The sequence below is a fragment of the Oncorhynchus nerka genome, linkage group LG3 (assembly GCF_034236695.1).
Source record: "Oncorhynchus nerka isolate Pitt River linkage group LG3, Oner_Uvic_2.0, whole genome shotgun sequence".
Taxonomy (NCBI): Eukaryota; Metazoa; Chordata; class Actinopteri; order Salmoniformes; family Salmonidae; genus Oncorhynchus; species Oncorhynchus nerka.
In genome coordinates this window covers 30121924-30138169 of record NC_088398.1, presented here as the reverse complement: position 1 = coordinate 30138169, position 16246 = coordinate 30121924, and the positions used below count along the sequence as shown (strand labels likewise).

General features: G+C 43.9%; 2 protein-coding genes across 6 annotated transcripts in view; both read right to left on the bottom strand.

Moving 5' to 3' along the window:
• Positions 1-1132: 1132 nt before the first annotated feature.
• LOC115106512 (arginine/serine-rich protein PNISR-like) lies at positions 1133-9370 on the bottom strand. 5 transcript variants are annotated; one of them, XM_029629316.2, is made up of 12 exons: positions 9280-9370; positions 8333-8454; positions 7976-8158; positions 7357-7604; positions 7086-7248; positions 6628-6887; positions 6285-6437; positions 4689-4788; positions 3971-4024; positions 3247-3432; positions 1928-3161; positions 1133-1463 (listed from the first exon to the last, which is right to left on the bottom strand). In XM_029629316.2, exons 2-12 carry the CDS (start codon positions 8418-8420, stop codon positions 1433-1435), a joined length of 2700 nt encoding a protein of 899 aa, XP_029485176.1. In that variant the 5' UTR covers positions 8421-8454; positions 9280-9370; the 3' UTR covers positions 1133-1432. The 5 variants fall into 5 exon arrangements, with proteins under 5 accessions (XP_029485176.1, XP_029485213.1, XP_029485203.1 ...); XM_029629353.2 differs by having other exon boundaries at positions 1928-3158; XM_029629343.2 differs by having other exon boundaries at positions 9285-9367.
• A 4684-nt stretch (positions 9371-14054) lies between these two features.
• LOC115106503 (ubiquitin carboxyl-terminal hydrolase 45-like) overlaps positions 14055-16246 on the bottom strand; it is a 49465-nt gene continuing 47273 nt past the window's right edge. The window contains exons 17-18 of the mRNA XM_029629305.2: positions 16090-16237; positions 14055-15120 (exon numbers count right to left, since the gene is read on the bottom strand). Coding sequence (XP_029485165.1) covers positions 14990-15120; positions 16090-16237 — 279 coding nt within the window. The 3' untranslated portion in view covers positions 14055-14989. The remainder of the gene's footprint in view (positions 15121-16089; positions 16238-16246) is intronic.

The following is a 16246-nucleotide window of genomic DNA, read 5'->3' as shown; positions in this document are numbered from 1 at the left end:
ATACTACCACAGGTGCACAGTTAGGTGCTGAAAAACTTAAGTCTACACAACGCCAGATGGGGATGCCTGGGCTGAGGCCTAAACAAGACTGCACTACAAGGTGGAATTCTCATGTTTATTGAGTCAAAGGATGCCATCATCTCTACCCTGGCCATTGTCAATGCACCTGCTGATGCTCTGACCCAAGAGGAATGGGAGGTGTGCAGTCCTGGAACCCTTTGAGCAGGTCACTGTTGAGATCAGTGGAGAGAGGTACAGAAAGCAGCTATTACTACATTATTGAATCCATTATTATATATGTATATGACCAGTAGAGAATGTAGTATCAGCAGACAAAACATGAACCTGAACTAATAAGTTACAGTTCTCTTTTCAGCTATGTGACAGCTTCAAAAATGATACTCCTGTGTAAGGGTCTGCAGCGAGGAGCCCCTCCAAAGATCTGCAGATCCTCTGAGCTGGTGGAAGAACAAGGGCTCTGTCTACCCATGGCTTACTAAAAGTCATGACAGGGAGACTCTGCAGTGGCCACATCCTTTCCCTCTGAGAGGGTCTTCTCAAAAACGGGACAAATAATTACTGAGAGAAGAAACCACATCAGGCCCTTGAAAGTGAGGCAGCTCGCATTTCTGAATGCAAATCTCTCATAAAAGCAAAATATGGTCAGCATTGCTGTGTGCTGCTGGTTATAACATGGCAATAAAGGAGAGAAGAGGGTCCATCTGTGACAGAACTGCACATTCAAGAGTGGCCTTTTACAGTACCCAGCACAAGGTGCACCTGTGTAATGATCATGCTGTTTAATCAGCTTCTAGATATGCAACACCTGTCAGGTGGATGAATTATCTTGGCCAAGGAGAAATGCTCACTAACAAGGATGTAAACAAATTTGTAGACAAGATGAGAAACTTTTATTTCAACTCATGAACCATGGGACCAACACTTCATATGTTGCATTTTTTATTTTGTTCAGTATGGATGAATTTGTAGTGTTCATATAGCAAAATGTTCCTCTTTGCCATTAGAATTAAACACAATTAATAATGGCATGTTATCAATTGCACTTAATCCAAATCACTGCAGGCAGGTTTAATGATACCCACCCACCCAAAATAAAGAAAATACTCAGAACAAGGGATAATTTCAGTTTTATTCAACAATTTACATTAATATGTTTATCCTGTTAAGCTTTTTAAAATGACACATCTTTCCAAGATTCTACTGACTACAAAGCCTCCGAGCTTTGCATGATAGAAGGCAAAAACCTAGCATTCAAAATGTCCTGTTTGCCGACTTGCCCTTAAAAATAACATATTTACAAAGATAGGTGGGGGGGAGTGGAGAGTTCACCTACACCATTGCCTCTATAATGAGACAAGCCTGTTAAACTCATGGAATTTAAAAGTGCACAGATCAGGGAGCCCTGCGCTCCTCAACGCCTACGCCTGGCGGGAGACGTGGACCTGAAACAGACGCAAAGGGGAACATTAATGGTGGTGCACCATTCACACACACGCAAAATGACACACAGGCTAAATAAACAGTCACACCCTCACTGGGGCCCTGTTAACATCAGCTCATCACGAGGACAATATATTGCATTGATTTCTGAATGAACTTGGTCACTCTCCTTTGGGAAGAACAGTTACTACATTCACACAAGGCACTAAAATAGATTGATATGCTGCACATGCCCAACAGGGGGCACTATGGAGACAGAGGAACAGAAACTTGGCTACAAATGGTTCCTTTTTTTCACCTTACACATCATGAAAAGATTAATGATTTATCTTTGTAAGGTAGCCTTGAGCCCTGACAGAGAACAAGGAAAGTTGTACAAAATAAATATTACTGGGCAGTCCACCTCCAATATGACAACAGAAACATGATACAACAGAAAAATAAATGGTAAAAAATGGAATACTACCTTGATCGTGACTTAGACTTGTTTTTGCGGCTTGCCTTCTTACCAGACTTGTGAGATTTTTCCGTTGATCTTGAGCGACTACGTTTGGATTTCTTAGACTTCTTTTCCTTGCTAAGCTCGGGGGTTTGGGACCTGCTCGACTCCGAGTCGGAGTACCTCTTGCTAGATTTGGCGGAGCCCTTCTTGCTAGCCTTGCTACCCTGATGGGAGTGCTTGTCACCTTGAGGGTCTGTGTGATCGCTGCTTTCTTTCCTTTTCTTGGATTTTCCATTGCTTTCCTCCGCCACCACAGAGCTCACCTCCCTATCCCTCTCTTTCTCCTTCCCCCTCTCCTTCTCCTTCCCCCTCTCCTTTTCCTTCACTTTCTCCTTTTCTCGCTCTCTCTCTTTGGCTTTCTGCCTCTCCTTCTTCCTATCTGACTCTTTCTCCTTCTCCTTCTTCTCTTTCTCCTTCTTGTCGTGGCTGCCGCTACGGTCTTTCTTCCGGTCCCTATCCTTGCTGGAGGCTTTCTGCTTGTGCTTGCTGCTGTGACTGTCCCTGCGGTCCCTGCTCCTCTTCCTGTCTCTCTCTCTCTCCTTGTCCCTGCTCTTGCTGCGGCTGTGACTGTCCCTGCGCTCCCTACTCCTCTTCCTGTCTCTGTCCCTCTCCTTGTCCCTGCTCTTGCTGCGGCTGGCCCTGTCCTTGGACCTGCTCTTGCCTCCCCTGCTGACCCTTCGCTCTCGAGAGTGGCTGCGGTTCCGGTGGCGGGCAGAGCGCTCTGCGCTGTGGTTCCGACTGCCCTTCCTCCTCTCCCAGGCCTTGTCGCCGCTGCGCTCTCCGTGACGTCTGTGGGATCCGCGACTGTGGCTGCGCCGGCCACCACGGGCCCTGTGCGAGGAGGAGCGGCTGCGCCTCCTCTTCCTCCGGGGCGAGGAGGAGGGCGAAGAGGAGCGTGAGGAGGCTGAGGATGATGAGGAGAAGGAAGACGATTGGCTGCTGGCACTGCTGGAGCTGGAGTGGGAGCTGCTGCTGCGTCCGTTGCTGGGGGAACCGCTGGTGCCCCGCACTATGCCACGCTCCTTACCCCGACCCACCTGCCTGACCTCATTGCTAACCTCAGGCTCACTGCGGGACCTGCGTCTCTCTGCTGTGGGTTCCGCCTCCCTCTCTCTCACTTCCTGTTTGTGGAGGCTCTCTAACTGGCCCTCATCATAATCCCCCCTCTCTCTGCTCACTCTGTCCAGTGCCATCTCTTCTGGAAGACAGAAAACAAAACATATATGTTAAAACTCAAAGACAACGTCACCGCTGCTTATTGATATTGCCTTTAGTTCCCTCACCACGTGCGTGCTGCGCCTCCTGCGCTTGTCTCTCCTGCAGCTCCCTCTCCTTACGTCGGAAGGCGTCTATCTTCTCCCGGATACGGTGGTGCAGCTCCTCCTCGTCCGTGTCGGAGGACTCGGACGCCTGGGCGCTGTGCTCCTCCTCGTCCTCACTCAAGTCCGAGCCATAGTCGCCAAGTCCACCTGCCACAACAGAGCCCCCAGCTTTTTGAGCAAGACCGCTGCAACTAGCCATACACCCAACCAAGCTTCCCATCAAAGACGAGCCTACTGTCTGTTTATTTTCAACTGAACTTCATACTAGAAACCCACTGACACCCCACTTACTGTGAGATGGCATGCTCTTTAGTGTTCTGATAAGAAAAAAAACTGTAAATCTAAGGCTAAGACACTCAAACTGTGCTGTGAAGGATTGCAACATTTCAGAAACATTCCCCAAATTCCCAGTTTTATCAGAAATCCTGGGAGAAGAATTCCAGGTTGGAGGATTCCATGACAGATAATTCCCTTCCAACCAGAATAAAAAAATAACAAATACTTCTGGTAATGTTTGGGGAATTTTGCAACCCTAGCTGTGAGGTGGACCCTTCCCTTCGGCTGCCTCAGTCACTCTTCTGAGCTACTAAAGCAGTGAGGGGATAGGGGTTTGAGCTCTGATTCTTACCCAGCAACACCCCCCCCCCCAAACCCCCCCGCCTGGAGGAAAAGAAGGGGAACTCACCAATGCCGATCAGAGAAGTCAGTGCACTTGACTGTGCCAGCTGTTTGGCAGGCGCTTTGATTCACATCAACAACAGGAACAACATGTTAAAACACATAGAGCCACCATAGAGACAGCCACCATAGAGAAGTCTCTAGAGAAGGGGGGCACAGATAATGCACTATTCACAAGAGCGGTCTTTGGCAACAACAACAAAAAATCAAAAAAATTAAAAATAATGAGAAAACGGAGAGAAGAGAAGGGGTTAACAAACAACATCTGTCACACACATTCAAAGTCAAGACATTTGGAATAGGGAGAAGAACCACTCTGTACTAATGCACTAGTGTCAGATAAACGGGGACAAGTCACTTGAATCTGATCTATAGGTGAGTGTATGTTATAAAGTCAATGGGTTCAGAAACAGTCATTCAGGAGGACCTTCAGGAGCAGCAACCAGGGAAACAGCTTAGGTTACTGTTGTTTTGTTTTAAATACACCAGCTGCTCGGCTGTCTTTACCAGGGCCATTTTCTTTTTCTTCCGTTGCATTAGCAGAGAATGGTTGAAGATGCATATGATCACATTTGGAAAATACTCCCAAGTTTGCCACTCAATTACCCTGACTTACGGAGATGAATTGAGTGACGTTTTCAGACTATATAAAACAGGCTTAAACATGATGTTTTTGGGACAGGCACAGATGATGCGTGGGCTCGAGGAGACGGGGGTAAGCAGACCTTTGGTGGCTTTGCGGTGAGTCTCTTTGGCCACAGTTTGGATCTCTTCGTTGGTGACCTCCAGCAGGATTTCCGTCAGCAGAGTTTTAGTCACAATCATCTTTGGAGAGAAATGTGAGAAAAGGCTCTGACATGAGTTAATGATAATAATTTGTTTGTTAAGAGGGCAATTTTCTTGCAATCTTGGATAGGATGTTTTTGTTATATTTTGAAATTAGTGAAAACAGGGACCACTAATTTCAGAGCCGCAATTAGAGCACCAGGGCTCTATAACATAACACAAACAAATGTATAACAAAAGACATCCTAATAGGGCTGGACGACGTGGCCGAAAAATTACATATAGATTTGTTTCAAACTTATAGGCGATTCACGATATATACATTGTTGTTTGTTGTTCATGGGTTCTCCAAATAAGCTTTGTTGTACAATTAAAAAGGTCCAATACATTGATCTAATCAATTCAGGGTTTGTGAAATTATACAGAGGCTAAATGTAAGCCTTCCACAACCCACTAATAATTTAAATATTTTATCAAGAGTTTATTAGCCTGCTTTTTTGCAATAATAACTCATCTGGACTTCAAGTCTGTCTATTAAAATTTCCTTTTTGTTACAAATTTAACCACAACCATGGACAATGCACTTCTTGTAGCAGGCATAGAAAACTAACGCAGGTCAAACAATCTCTCAAGCACAAGCCCACGTGCTAGTGAATAGCTAGCTCATCTTTATATTTCAAGTTAACTTGGATCTATTTACTAGCTAACAAGACAGAACAGTTGAATTGCTATGAACACACTTCTGTCCGTCTCCAACTGTTTGAACAGCGTGCTAGCCTGTCCATTTTGTTCAGAATGGCATACCTTATTTCTCAGAATGAGAACAAATTGCCAACTCCTTTATAACAGGTGCTTTATGCTTATTGCAAATGTATAAAACACAGACTAGACAGCTAGTATAACGGTCTTTGGCTGAAATGCTGCTAGTGGTACCGCAATGCCACGCCTACAAACTGAGCATACATTTTCCTGAATTTTCCTGTTTTTTATTACAATAAAAAGTATATACATGTGTTTCGGTGTCCATATGACCGATTCTGTTAGACCAAACCTCAAATCCAAATAGTAAGTTGAAACTGCTTGTCAGATAGGAAGTGATCTCTCATCTTTGTTGTTGTGAGTGGCTTGGTGTGTGTGTGTAAACACATTAGAAGATGCGAAGTGAGAGGTTTCGCTCTCGCCAAAATCGATCCAAATTTAGCCCAGTGCGTTTCTATGGTCATAAGTTTGTCGCCTGTCTTCCCGCCTTTGGGACGATTCCCATTGTTAGGGAGGAGACATGAGCATCTCATCATTATATACAGATCCCTGGTATAAATGGGAAGGTACACACAGAACAGAAGGAGCAAGAGACTAAACAAAAAGAGACGAGACAAAAAAAAGACAAGTAGCCTACAAGCCAACAAACGCTAATTTAAAAAAAAAGTTGACTCTTGCGATACAGGCATTTAGAATATCGCGCAAGAATTCGATATATCGCCCAACCCTACACCCACCCCAACGTGTCAGAATGGTAGCTGTAAGCAAAAACTGACCAGCTGGAACTCTCTCTCCTCCTCAGTCATCTCTGGTTCGCTCTGGTCCTCAGGGGGAGGTGACGGGCTCCTGCTGGCCAGCTCCTGCTTCCTGGTCAGGACCCGGTCCTCATCTTCCCTCTCCTCTTCATCACCCTCTTCATCATCACTGTCCTGTTACAGGGGAGGGAAAGGGGTGGTAGGTCAGATATACAAAGATACGACAACAGGACCTCCTGAAAGCTCACTAGTGTCACAGTTTAAGGGGAATATAATGAAATTATTTGGGGGATATTTCAACCCACTGTTCATAAGGTTAATGGGATTCATGACGCCATGGAAACAAAAAGTGATTGATGCTTACAAATTTACTCTTGCGGGGTAAACGAGGCCCATCGCCTCCCTCGTCCACCGCGTCGCTCTCTTTGTCTTCATCTTTAGCCATTTCGGCACGCTGTTTCTCCATGCGCTCCTTCTCCAGCTTCTTCTGTTTCTCCCTGTCCATCTTCTCCAGGCCCTCTCTGATCCAGGCCGGCAGGGTGCGCCTCTTCACAGCATCTGAGAGGAGAGCCAGGTCATTGGATGCTGTGTGTGCGTGTCTGTTTTCCTGCGTGCCTGGGAAAGCTAATTGAGAAAAGTAGAGATCAACAGACACAAAACATGGTGAGATACAACATTTAGGATGTTGTGGGTATTTCAAGGCAAGAGAGTTGAAGCAAGTCTCTGCCTCTCTGACAGCAGAAAGTGTCCAGGGATGAAATCCTGATCAGCGGCCATTTAATGAGGACGTTTTTGTACCAAGGTGTTGGTGAAGATGCTCACCGAGGGCGGCAGCAGGAGCATCTTGTTTGGGGATCTGGATGGGGGACCTCTGGCGATCCCTAAAGCCAGGGGGCCTGTCCCGTCTGTTCTGTGGGGGACCCTGTTGCCAGTATGGAGGGTGGAACCCTGTGGATGTGGGGCCGTAGGTGGCAACCGCCCCATGCTACAGAGAGAGAAAATGAGAAATGAGGACCATCCAAACTAGTTGAATGACGGAGAGACCCTATACAACAGCAGCCATGGAACTCTAATGTAACTGTGTGGTGTGTACCTGATAATCAAACTGGTTTATGGCCATTGGGTTCATGGTGTAGTTGTCGGACTGACCCCCGAAGCCGTGGCTGTTCTGGGGGTAGACCCTGTGGTGGCCTTCAGAGAACTCCAGACTGTCCTGGCTGTTGCTGTCCTCAGAGGGAGCCACCACATCCATAGGTCCAGTCCCCATAGGTCCTGTTCCTGGGGGGATCCACACCTGGTCTATGGGGGGAGGAGGAGGGGGCTGACCGTGCATCCCCCATTCTGTAAACAACAAATGTACATTGTTATTGTTTATTAGGATCTCATTAAGCCCACCAAAAGGCTTGTCTTACAAGAGACCATTCAAAAATCAAAAACATACACTTGCAGTCATGCTATTCTAACATTAAACTACTGGACTGCAGGGGAACTAAGTTGATTGGGGCACAGCTCTGTTAAGGTGGTGGATGTGAAATTCTCCCATAACATGTTCGCTGGAGTACATCGGTGACATCACATCATCCCTGAGATATAATGACAAATTATGTACAGACTGAGTATAGCAAGCATGATTGTCTTGCAACGTGAGAAAACAGATCACCGACATAAGCCTTTATATTCTCCATCCCCAGAAAATTATGCTTAGAGTTTACCAGGTTGCCACAATCTGCCAAAATTGGCATCACCCTGGAAGGAGCCATGGTTATTGGGCATCACAGGATCCATGCCAGGGATGTCCTGTCCATTAGGATGAATGTTCTGTTGGTCTACTGTAGGGCCTGTAGACTCTTTCTGAGCAATCCAGGCCTGGGCCAGTGCTGCCCAGTCCACTTGGCCTGCACCACACAGAGAGAGAGACAAGATAAGCGTTGTTTGGGGTGTCATTTTGTAAAATTGTAAATAATGCAATGATTGAGCTGTCATTCTGCATGGTCAAAGCAATGTTACACCAATCCAATCTTGGATAATTTCCATTTGTACACAGTGCTCCATGCATACAGGTCACCCACTTGGATCTTGCTGGTGCTGGAAGGACTGCATCCACTGCTGCTGGTTCATAGGCCATTGCGGCCAAGGCTGTCCACCCTGGTCCCACATTTCTCACCCTGTAGTTCCTACGCCTGTAGCCTGCCTATGTGAGACAGAAGCATGATATGACATTACTGTAATTGAATAGTGATATTCTCAATGTGAACCGTCCATGCGAACTGGACGTATGATGACTGGCCGGGGTAGGACGTCATTGCGAAATAAGATTTTTTTAATTGAGTGACTTGCCTAATTAAATAAAAGGTTAAATAAATACAAATAATTGTGTTAGCTAGCTAGTTATGTTGCCTCAGTTATGTAAAGTTAGCTACATGAGGCGGTTCACCCAAATGGCTTGGATCAAACAAGTAGCGTTAGCATCGATGCAGATTATTTTTTGACAGTGCTGAAGCCAACGAATTAAATAAAGGCAAAGCTAAATTGCTAACCTTGATAGCTAATTGATATCTGCGTAATTCTGGCTAGCTAGTTACCTAGCTAACATTCACGCCCCTAAGTTAACTGAGGCGGACATGGATGTTTGCTGGGTGGCGCTAGCTAGCGAACGTTTGCACTTCACGCTACAAGTGGATTTCATTTACATTGCATGCACTTAATTTGTGATATCTAGGTAGGTAAACACTCGTGTTATATAAACTACTGTGCATTACTCGTCTGCTTCTTCAGTCAATTTTTTTCCCGAATTCCCCAGGCTCGGTGCGAAATGCAGCTGGCTAACAGTTAGCCAGATAAGTTAGCTATCGTCAGCTTGCTCGTTTTCCAAGATTCGGGTTGGAAAGTTAGAAAATAGCTAGCCGTGGTTTGGAATAACGCTTCAAAGATCAGTCGCTAACATCACCCACTGTAACATCTGCATGATGAGAATGCACACAAACGAAACATCATAACTAACGTGAGCGTCTCCCACCTCACCGACTTGGTTCTTCGCCGTCGAGCGAAACTCAAAATGGCTACGACCTGGAAGTAGTCTGGCCGGCAGCCACAGGAGGCGACCTCGCCACAACCCAAGTAGGCCTGCTGATTGTAAATTATGGCCAAAAGATCATGAAAAAGTGACAAAACAATCAACTTAACAATTCTGCAGAAATGATGTACTGTCATTCTTCTGGTACATAATTACAAGCTATTTCCAAATGACAATTTGGCCCAAATTGTATTTAGTAGAGTAATTGTAAATATTTTAAAGTTAATCTTTTCATGATATAGGTATGCTAAATCTAACTACCTTATATATGTTTTTTTAAGGGTAGCGTTAGTGTAGCTTAATGTCTTCCAGTGTGAAGTAATTGGTAGCTTGGTACACCATATTTTCAGAGTAGTTTCCCCAACACCGGAAGACATATTCCCTTGAAATTAACATTGAGAGGTATGGATTGGAATAGGTCAATAAAGAGGAGATGGTGGTGGGAACTGTATTGTGAGCTTTACACACACACACACACACACACACACACACACACCTATGGCCTGATTAAGACATATTCACTTGAAATGAACACTGGAGAAAATAAGTCATGGTGTAGATTAAAGAGGAACGGAGAACAGGTACAAGGAGACAGAGCTGTGGGAAAGAGTGAGCGTCTTAGAAGAGGAGAGAAAGCGTTTACACGCACCTCTTTTCCACCTCTTTCACCTCTACTCCACTTCTCTTTGTTTGCATTCTTATTTGTCTCTGTATTCTCTGCATTCCTCTTTGCCTCAGAGTGGTTTCACGCATGTTCTCTCCCCAACAGCCGAAGAGTAGTGAGCATTCCATGATGATGCTCCTCGGAGCATCTGCCAGGGTGCTCAACAACCTAATAAACTCCACTGGTATAGCCTACCCTTGTCATCTCAAGACCACAGTGGCTGTTTTATATTCTCTAGTCCTGGACTAAAAAACGTGCATAACTAAGAATCTCTGGGTGCGTCCAAAATGACACCCTATTCCCTAAATAGTGGGAATATGTCTACACACCTCACAAGCTACAGACAACACTCATTCACTCACTCACTCACAGATGCACTGCCACACTGACAAGTGCGATTATCATCTGAGTTCACTCCAGCCAGGAGAACATGGGCGTGTATTTTTTGCTCAGATGTTCGGTAGTATCTGACCCCAAACAGGTGACGATTTGAGACTGAATTTCTACGTGAAATATATGTTCAAGGCCCCTGCTATAGTGTCCTGTACAGGGATTGAACTTGTATATCGAGCTGCCATAGTCTACAGAAGATAGGCTCTGACAAGGCTAATGCATGAATCCTGTGATGGCCCTCTATCTACAAATCTAGCTGTGAGTGTAAAATGTGTTGCATATATCACAATAGCTACAATCCATAAACAGCTGCCCTACTACATGGAATTCTATGGCTAAGCTTCTAACACTCTAATGTCAATGGCACAATATCGGCCATTTTTAAACGATGGTTGTAGCTGGGGCTCTCAAGGTTGGTTAAATTATATATAATTTAAAAGGTAATTTCATGACCTTTCAGAACCATTTGAAACTCATTTTGAAATGAACCAGGAATTATTTTTTAAAGCAATTTATAGAGGTAATTCTGATATGTACTCAAGGTCAAAGTTCTGTTGACCTGAAAAATCTGAAAATGTGTCTGATAGATAGCTGGGAATCTAAGCTTTCCAATGATATCTGATGAAAGGGTATATGTGAGCAATATAATGTATATATCACCATTGTTTGTCATAGGGTAAAATCTTACATTTTTTTCTACTAATAATTGGCTATCAGATTTGCCACCAATGCTCCTTATAGGACACAGCACTGCACTCTATACTCCTCTGTAAACTGGTCATCTCTGTATACCCCATCGCAAGAACCACTGGTTGATGCTTATTTATAAAACCCTCTTAGACCTCACTCCCCCCTATCTGAGATACCTAGTGCAGCCCTCATCCTCTACATACAACACCCTTTCTACCAGTCACATTCTATTAAAGGTCCCTGGGTCGCTTGTCTTTCCAGTTCGCTGCAGCTAGCGTCTGGAACGAGCTGCAAAAAACACTCAAACTGGACAGTTTTATCTCAATCTCTTCATTCAAAGACTCAATCATGGACACTTTTGCTGACAGTTGAGGCTGCTTCGCGTGATATATTGTTGTCTCTACCTTCTTGCCTTTGTGCTGTTGTCTGTGCCCAATAATGTTTGTACCATGTTTTGTGCTGCGACCATGTTTTTCTGCTGCAATGTTGTGTTGCTACCATGTTGTTTTCACGTGGTGTCGCTACCATGTTGTTTTCACGTGGTCTTGCTACCATGTTGTTTTCACGTGGTGTCGCTACCATGTTGTTTTCACGTGGTGTTGCTACCATGTTGTTTTCACGTGGTGTTGCTACCATGTTGTTTTCACGTGGTGTCGCTACCATGCTTTGTTGTTGTTGTATAGGTCTCTCTTTATGTAGTGTTGTGGTGTCTCTCTTGTCGTGCTGTGTGTTATGTCCTATTATTCTTATCCCCCGTCCCTGCAGGTCTTTTTTTTAGGCCATCATTGTAAATAAGAATATGTTCTTAACTGACTTGCCTAGTTAAATGAAGGTCAAATAAAATAAAAATGTCTCATCGTTTTTAAAGAATGACATGAAAATATTATTTTTCACATTTCTTTCATTAGACTTGTACACAGTGAATTGTCTTCAAGTGGAGAGATGAAAGAAAATATGGAGATGAAAGGGTGATAACACACAGAAAGCTCCCATTGCTGCACTGCTGTCACACATTTCCAGCTCTAGGGACAATGACCTTCACGAAAATCACTATGAGACATTGTCACCCCAAGTGAGCCTTCTAGTAAAAACAACAATTTTTACTAGAAATGTCAAAAAAATTACATTAGAAGATTTTATATATTGTTATACGATGTAATGTAATCTATTTTCAGGGGGAATGGTTTTGTTAAAATATTTTATCAGTTGTTTGTAAGATAAACATTATGCATTGCTTGGCAAGAACATTAAAGGAATAAAAAATAACTTAATTTATCAATAATTATTGCATTCAAATTTTTTGGGACCTGAACTTATTTAGCAAGATTTAGCAAGCAGCTGAGGACAAGGGGGTATAGAAATACAAATACAAAGAAATACTCATCGTAATTATAGATGGACATACATTTAGAATTGAACCTCCCCATTCAGTTCCCTGTTTCGGTAGTGCACCCAAATTGAGACCATGACCAGAGGGGAAAGAGAGAGTGGGAAAAAGCCAAGTGAGCACCGACGGACTCATTGGCATGATCTTCATCAATGAGAGAGTCAATGCCATTGGAACGTATTTTTTAGTTTTTTCCTCCAGGTTAGATGGAAGTCATATTATACAATCTGTGTCTACCCTCTTTCCCTACTGGACGAGGCCCTGTTCAGTTCCAATGGCAAACAGCTGTCTGTATCCAGTGCATGCAGCCATCTGGTGGACTGTCTGGGACAGAGCACATCGGCTCTATCCGAAAATCCCCTATCTTCAGTTGATTGAATTCCGTCCAGTACTAGTGATTCTGTCTAAAACCTCTGAAATAAACATTTGAAACACAAGACGGCAACAAGTCAAGACAATAATGCTATAGACTAAAATAAACACCCATGTACTGTATGCTGCCAAACACAGATGCTGACAGAGAACATGGCAGTGAGAAACAAACTCTTGGTACCACGGGACCAGTGCCCTGAAAGCAATACGCTTCCAAGCTTGAAGGGGACACACTTCGATTTCTGCCTTCCATGGCAGTGACTAAATGTTACGCTGAGCCTGAGCACTGTCCCTTTGTACTGTACTGTTGTAAGAGATGAACACTGCAGCGGTCCCTTGTCACTGGTTTCCATGACCACCGTGACAGAGGAAAGAGGACCAGGCCCTTTCATTAACTGAGATTAAAATCATATCTGATCCTTCAAGAGAACGTCCCCAAACAAGAGCCCCTGCTTTTAAAAATAGACCAAATACATGAAAAAAGAAAAGAAAACCGTGCTGTGTTCCGTGCTGTGTTTTTGGTGGGTGGCTTGACACTCTGCTTTAATGTTTTAACAGCGTGATTGGGATGTCAGTGTGTACGGGACAAGGAGGGTGGAAGATGGGATACTTTTAGACGTTGCCCTTTTCTTGATTCCACACCCACCTCCTCTTCACCAGCTCGCGACATGTTTCTCAAACAGCACTGCTTTGCACCCGTCACGGCACATCGCCGCCACCGACAGAGTGAATATGGCAACTATGGGATTCACTGTGACAGCCCCTGACTAATGGCCAGCACCGTCTTCACACAGTAAAGAGGGATGAGACAGATTCCAGTGTAAAAACAACAGCCGTACTCATCCACTATCAAGTACTTTCCGTGGCGGAGAAAAAAAAAGAGGATTCAAACATCCACCCAAAATAAGAACATGCAAGCTGAGCCTTGTTTGTTTCCCATTTCATAAATTAGATCTATTCTCTTCGATATATATGATTTCACATGAGCCAACGGTGTCCCGAGTTCCTTACTGAAATCGATTGGTATTTTCAGAAGGAAAAGAAAGCCTGAAGAAAAACCCTGTGGCACCATATCCATATATGGCTTAGTATTGTGGTAATTCACCAAATTCTCATGATTTTGCATTTACATTTCACACAAGCTGTCTGTATGCAAATATGTGTTCACCGTAATTATTTGTTCTTAACATGCAGAAGCATAATAATCCAAGGTTGTAGGCACTGAGTATTTATTTGTTTGGGGGAGGGGGGACAAAAAAATGTATTTTTACTTACAGAAATCCCTCACTTGACCAGAATAATTTGGCAATTAAACATAAATGGTGAGACACTTTGATCAAGATTGATCAACACACGTTAGTTTAACTACAGCAGAACATATGGGGATAAAAAGACTAAATGAAATGAAAACAATCGTTTATTGTCCGGCGAGCTGGCATTCATATATGTAGCAATGTCCCTTTGTTAAACGTCACAATGTGTTTGTATCTGTGTGGTTAGAGATTGTTTGTGCACCAGTGTGCATATTTAATAGAACTAGGATTTGAAAAAAAACAGTGCCGACCAACACAGTAATGTATTGGTCTGAAACACACTCGGATGGCCTGCCACATGATGGACCTCTCCTTTCAGGAATAGTTTGAGATCACATTCTTTTGGTACTTTTGTATATGTTTCCCATAATTTTATATAATTTCTCTTACCAAAAACTATTTTGACAATCACCATTTAATGATAGTCACACATTCGCATGTTCTACAAAAAATACAATTCGTATTCACCACAGCAGGCTGTAAAATATAAATAACAGCATTTTTTTGGTACATTTAATCAAACATACTATTCTGCCACTCTCTCGCTCACTCTCTCTCTCTCACATACAGAAGTATGAGCAATGGTATGGGGACGTTCAGTAAGTGGACCAGCGTGGTGACCCTTCAATGCTGAGCAGTCCAGTAAACATCACAGTGACTTTATGTCCCTGATGAACTACCAATCCCATCATGTAGTACGTGCCAAGTTTCATGCTCTTGGGAGTCAAAGTTTAGAGAGAGGTATACCCAAAGCAGGTCTCTCTCTCTCTTTTTCCCCTCTTCCTCTGTCTCCTGAGACACCAATGATTGTTGGGCAGCTCCGTGCTCTGGCAGTCACAGCATCTCCTCGTAGAACAGCAGGTAGGCTTGAGAGTTGAGGACCCTGGACTCTGGTACCGCATGGACATTGGTGTCACTTACATAAACCCACTGACCCTGTGTGGCACTGCTTGCTTCCCTTGGACCTGAAACACAGTAAAGACATGTTCATAGAAACACTGGTATGTAGGTAAGACAAATTAGACCAAGCATGTTTCATAATCATAACAAATCAAATGTTATTAGTCACATGCGCCGAATACAACAGAATACAGGGAAATGCTTACTTACAAGCCCCTAAGCTCTTACTGTTTGCACTAAGTCTATTTTAAACTTAAACTGGGCAGACATTACAGGTTTTTAACCTGATCTACAGGATCCTGGTGCATTTTTCAAAATCGTAGGAAATCGGAGCAAACCGTAGGTAAAACATAACGCCACAGCCCGTAAAGTGTAAGCGCATACCCAGCCTTTACCTGACGGAAGGTTACAGCAGGGTGAGGAAAACATGTATTGAAGCGAAAGAGAAAAGCAGTGAGAAGAAAATAAAGAGGGGATAAAAAGATGAGCATTGTAAGAAGGGATGTGTTGACACGAGGAGATGGATGGTGGACGACAGCGGCGTTGCCATTTGATGGAGACAGACGAACCGTGGTTACCGAGGTCCCTTTGACCTCTCTACGGTGGCTCACCAATGCTGCCAAGACAATGTCACCTCAAGTTCTATACTAGTTAATTACCAGCGAGGACAACTGCTCACACAGACCTCGGTCACAAAGACATTTTGATTACAGCTGAGCGTCGCTGAATGGCAGGCGCTTTCCTTGAGTATGGAAAGGAGAAAATACATCTATATAACACTGGACATCTATACACACTACAGCGCTTTTTCTCTCATAAATGCCGCCTTCAAGGTTACGCAGAGTGAGGCCTTCACACAAATACAGTGCGTTTGTATGTGTAAGCGACACATATATTTTTACAATCATACAATTCCATGCTTTGGTCAATATATATATATATATATTTGAAATGTAAACGCATTGACAGACTCTTAAGACAAAATTGGTAAAGGAATAGAGTGTATTTTATGGACAGAAAGAGAGAGTTTTTACCTGCCATGTTTCTGCGGTGTGGCTGCTCGGTTCTCCTCTGGGGCCAACGGACCTTTACGTACGCTGTGTAGTGGCCCCCGCGCATCGACCCGCTATGTTCCACGATGCCATACAGGCTGTAGAGCACACGCTCCCCTGCCACCAGATTCTGCCCAAA

Excerpts from the sequence above, each read along its gene's own strand:
- LOC115106512 (XM_029629316.2), bottom strand. The coding sequence starts at position 8,420 with ATGTGGGACCAGGGTGGACAGCCTTGGCCGCAATGGCCTATGAACCAG. Across the intron at positions 7,605-7,975 it reads TGGCAGATTGTGGCAACCTG|AATGGGGGATGCACGGTCAG; the intron begins GTAAACTCTAAG and ends TGTTGTTTACAG. Across the intron at positions 3,162-3,246 it reads GGAGGCGCAGCACGCACGTG|AAGAGATGGCACTGGACAGA; the intron begins GTGAGGGAACTA and ends TCTGTCTTCCAG.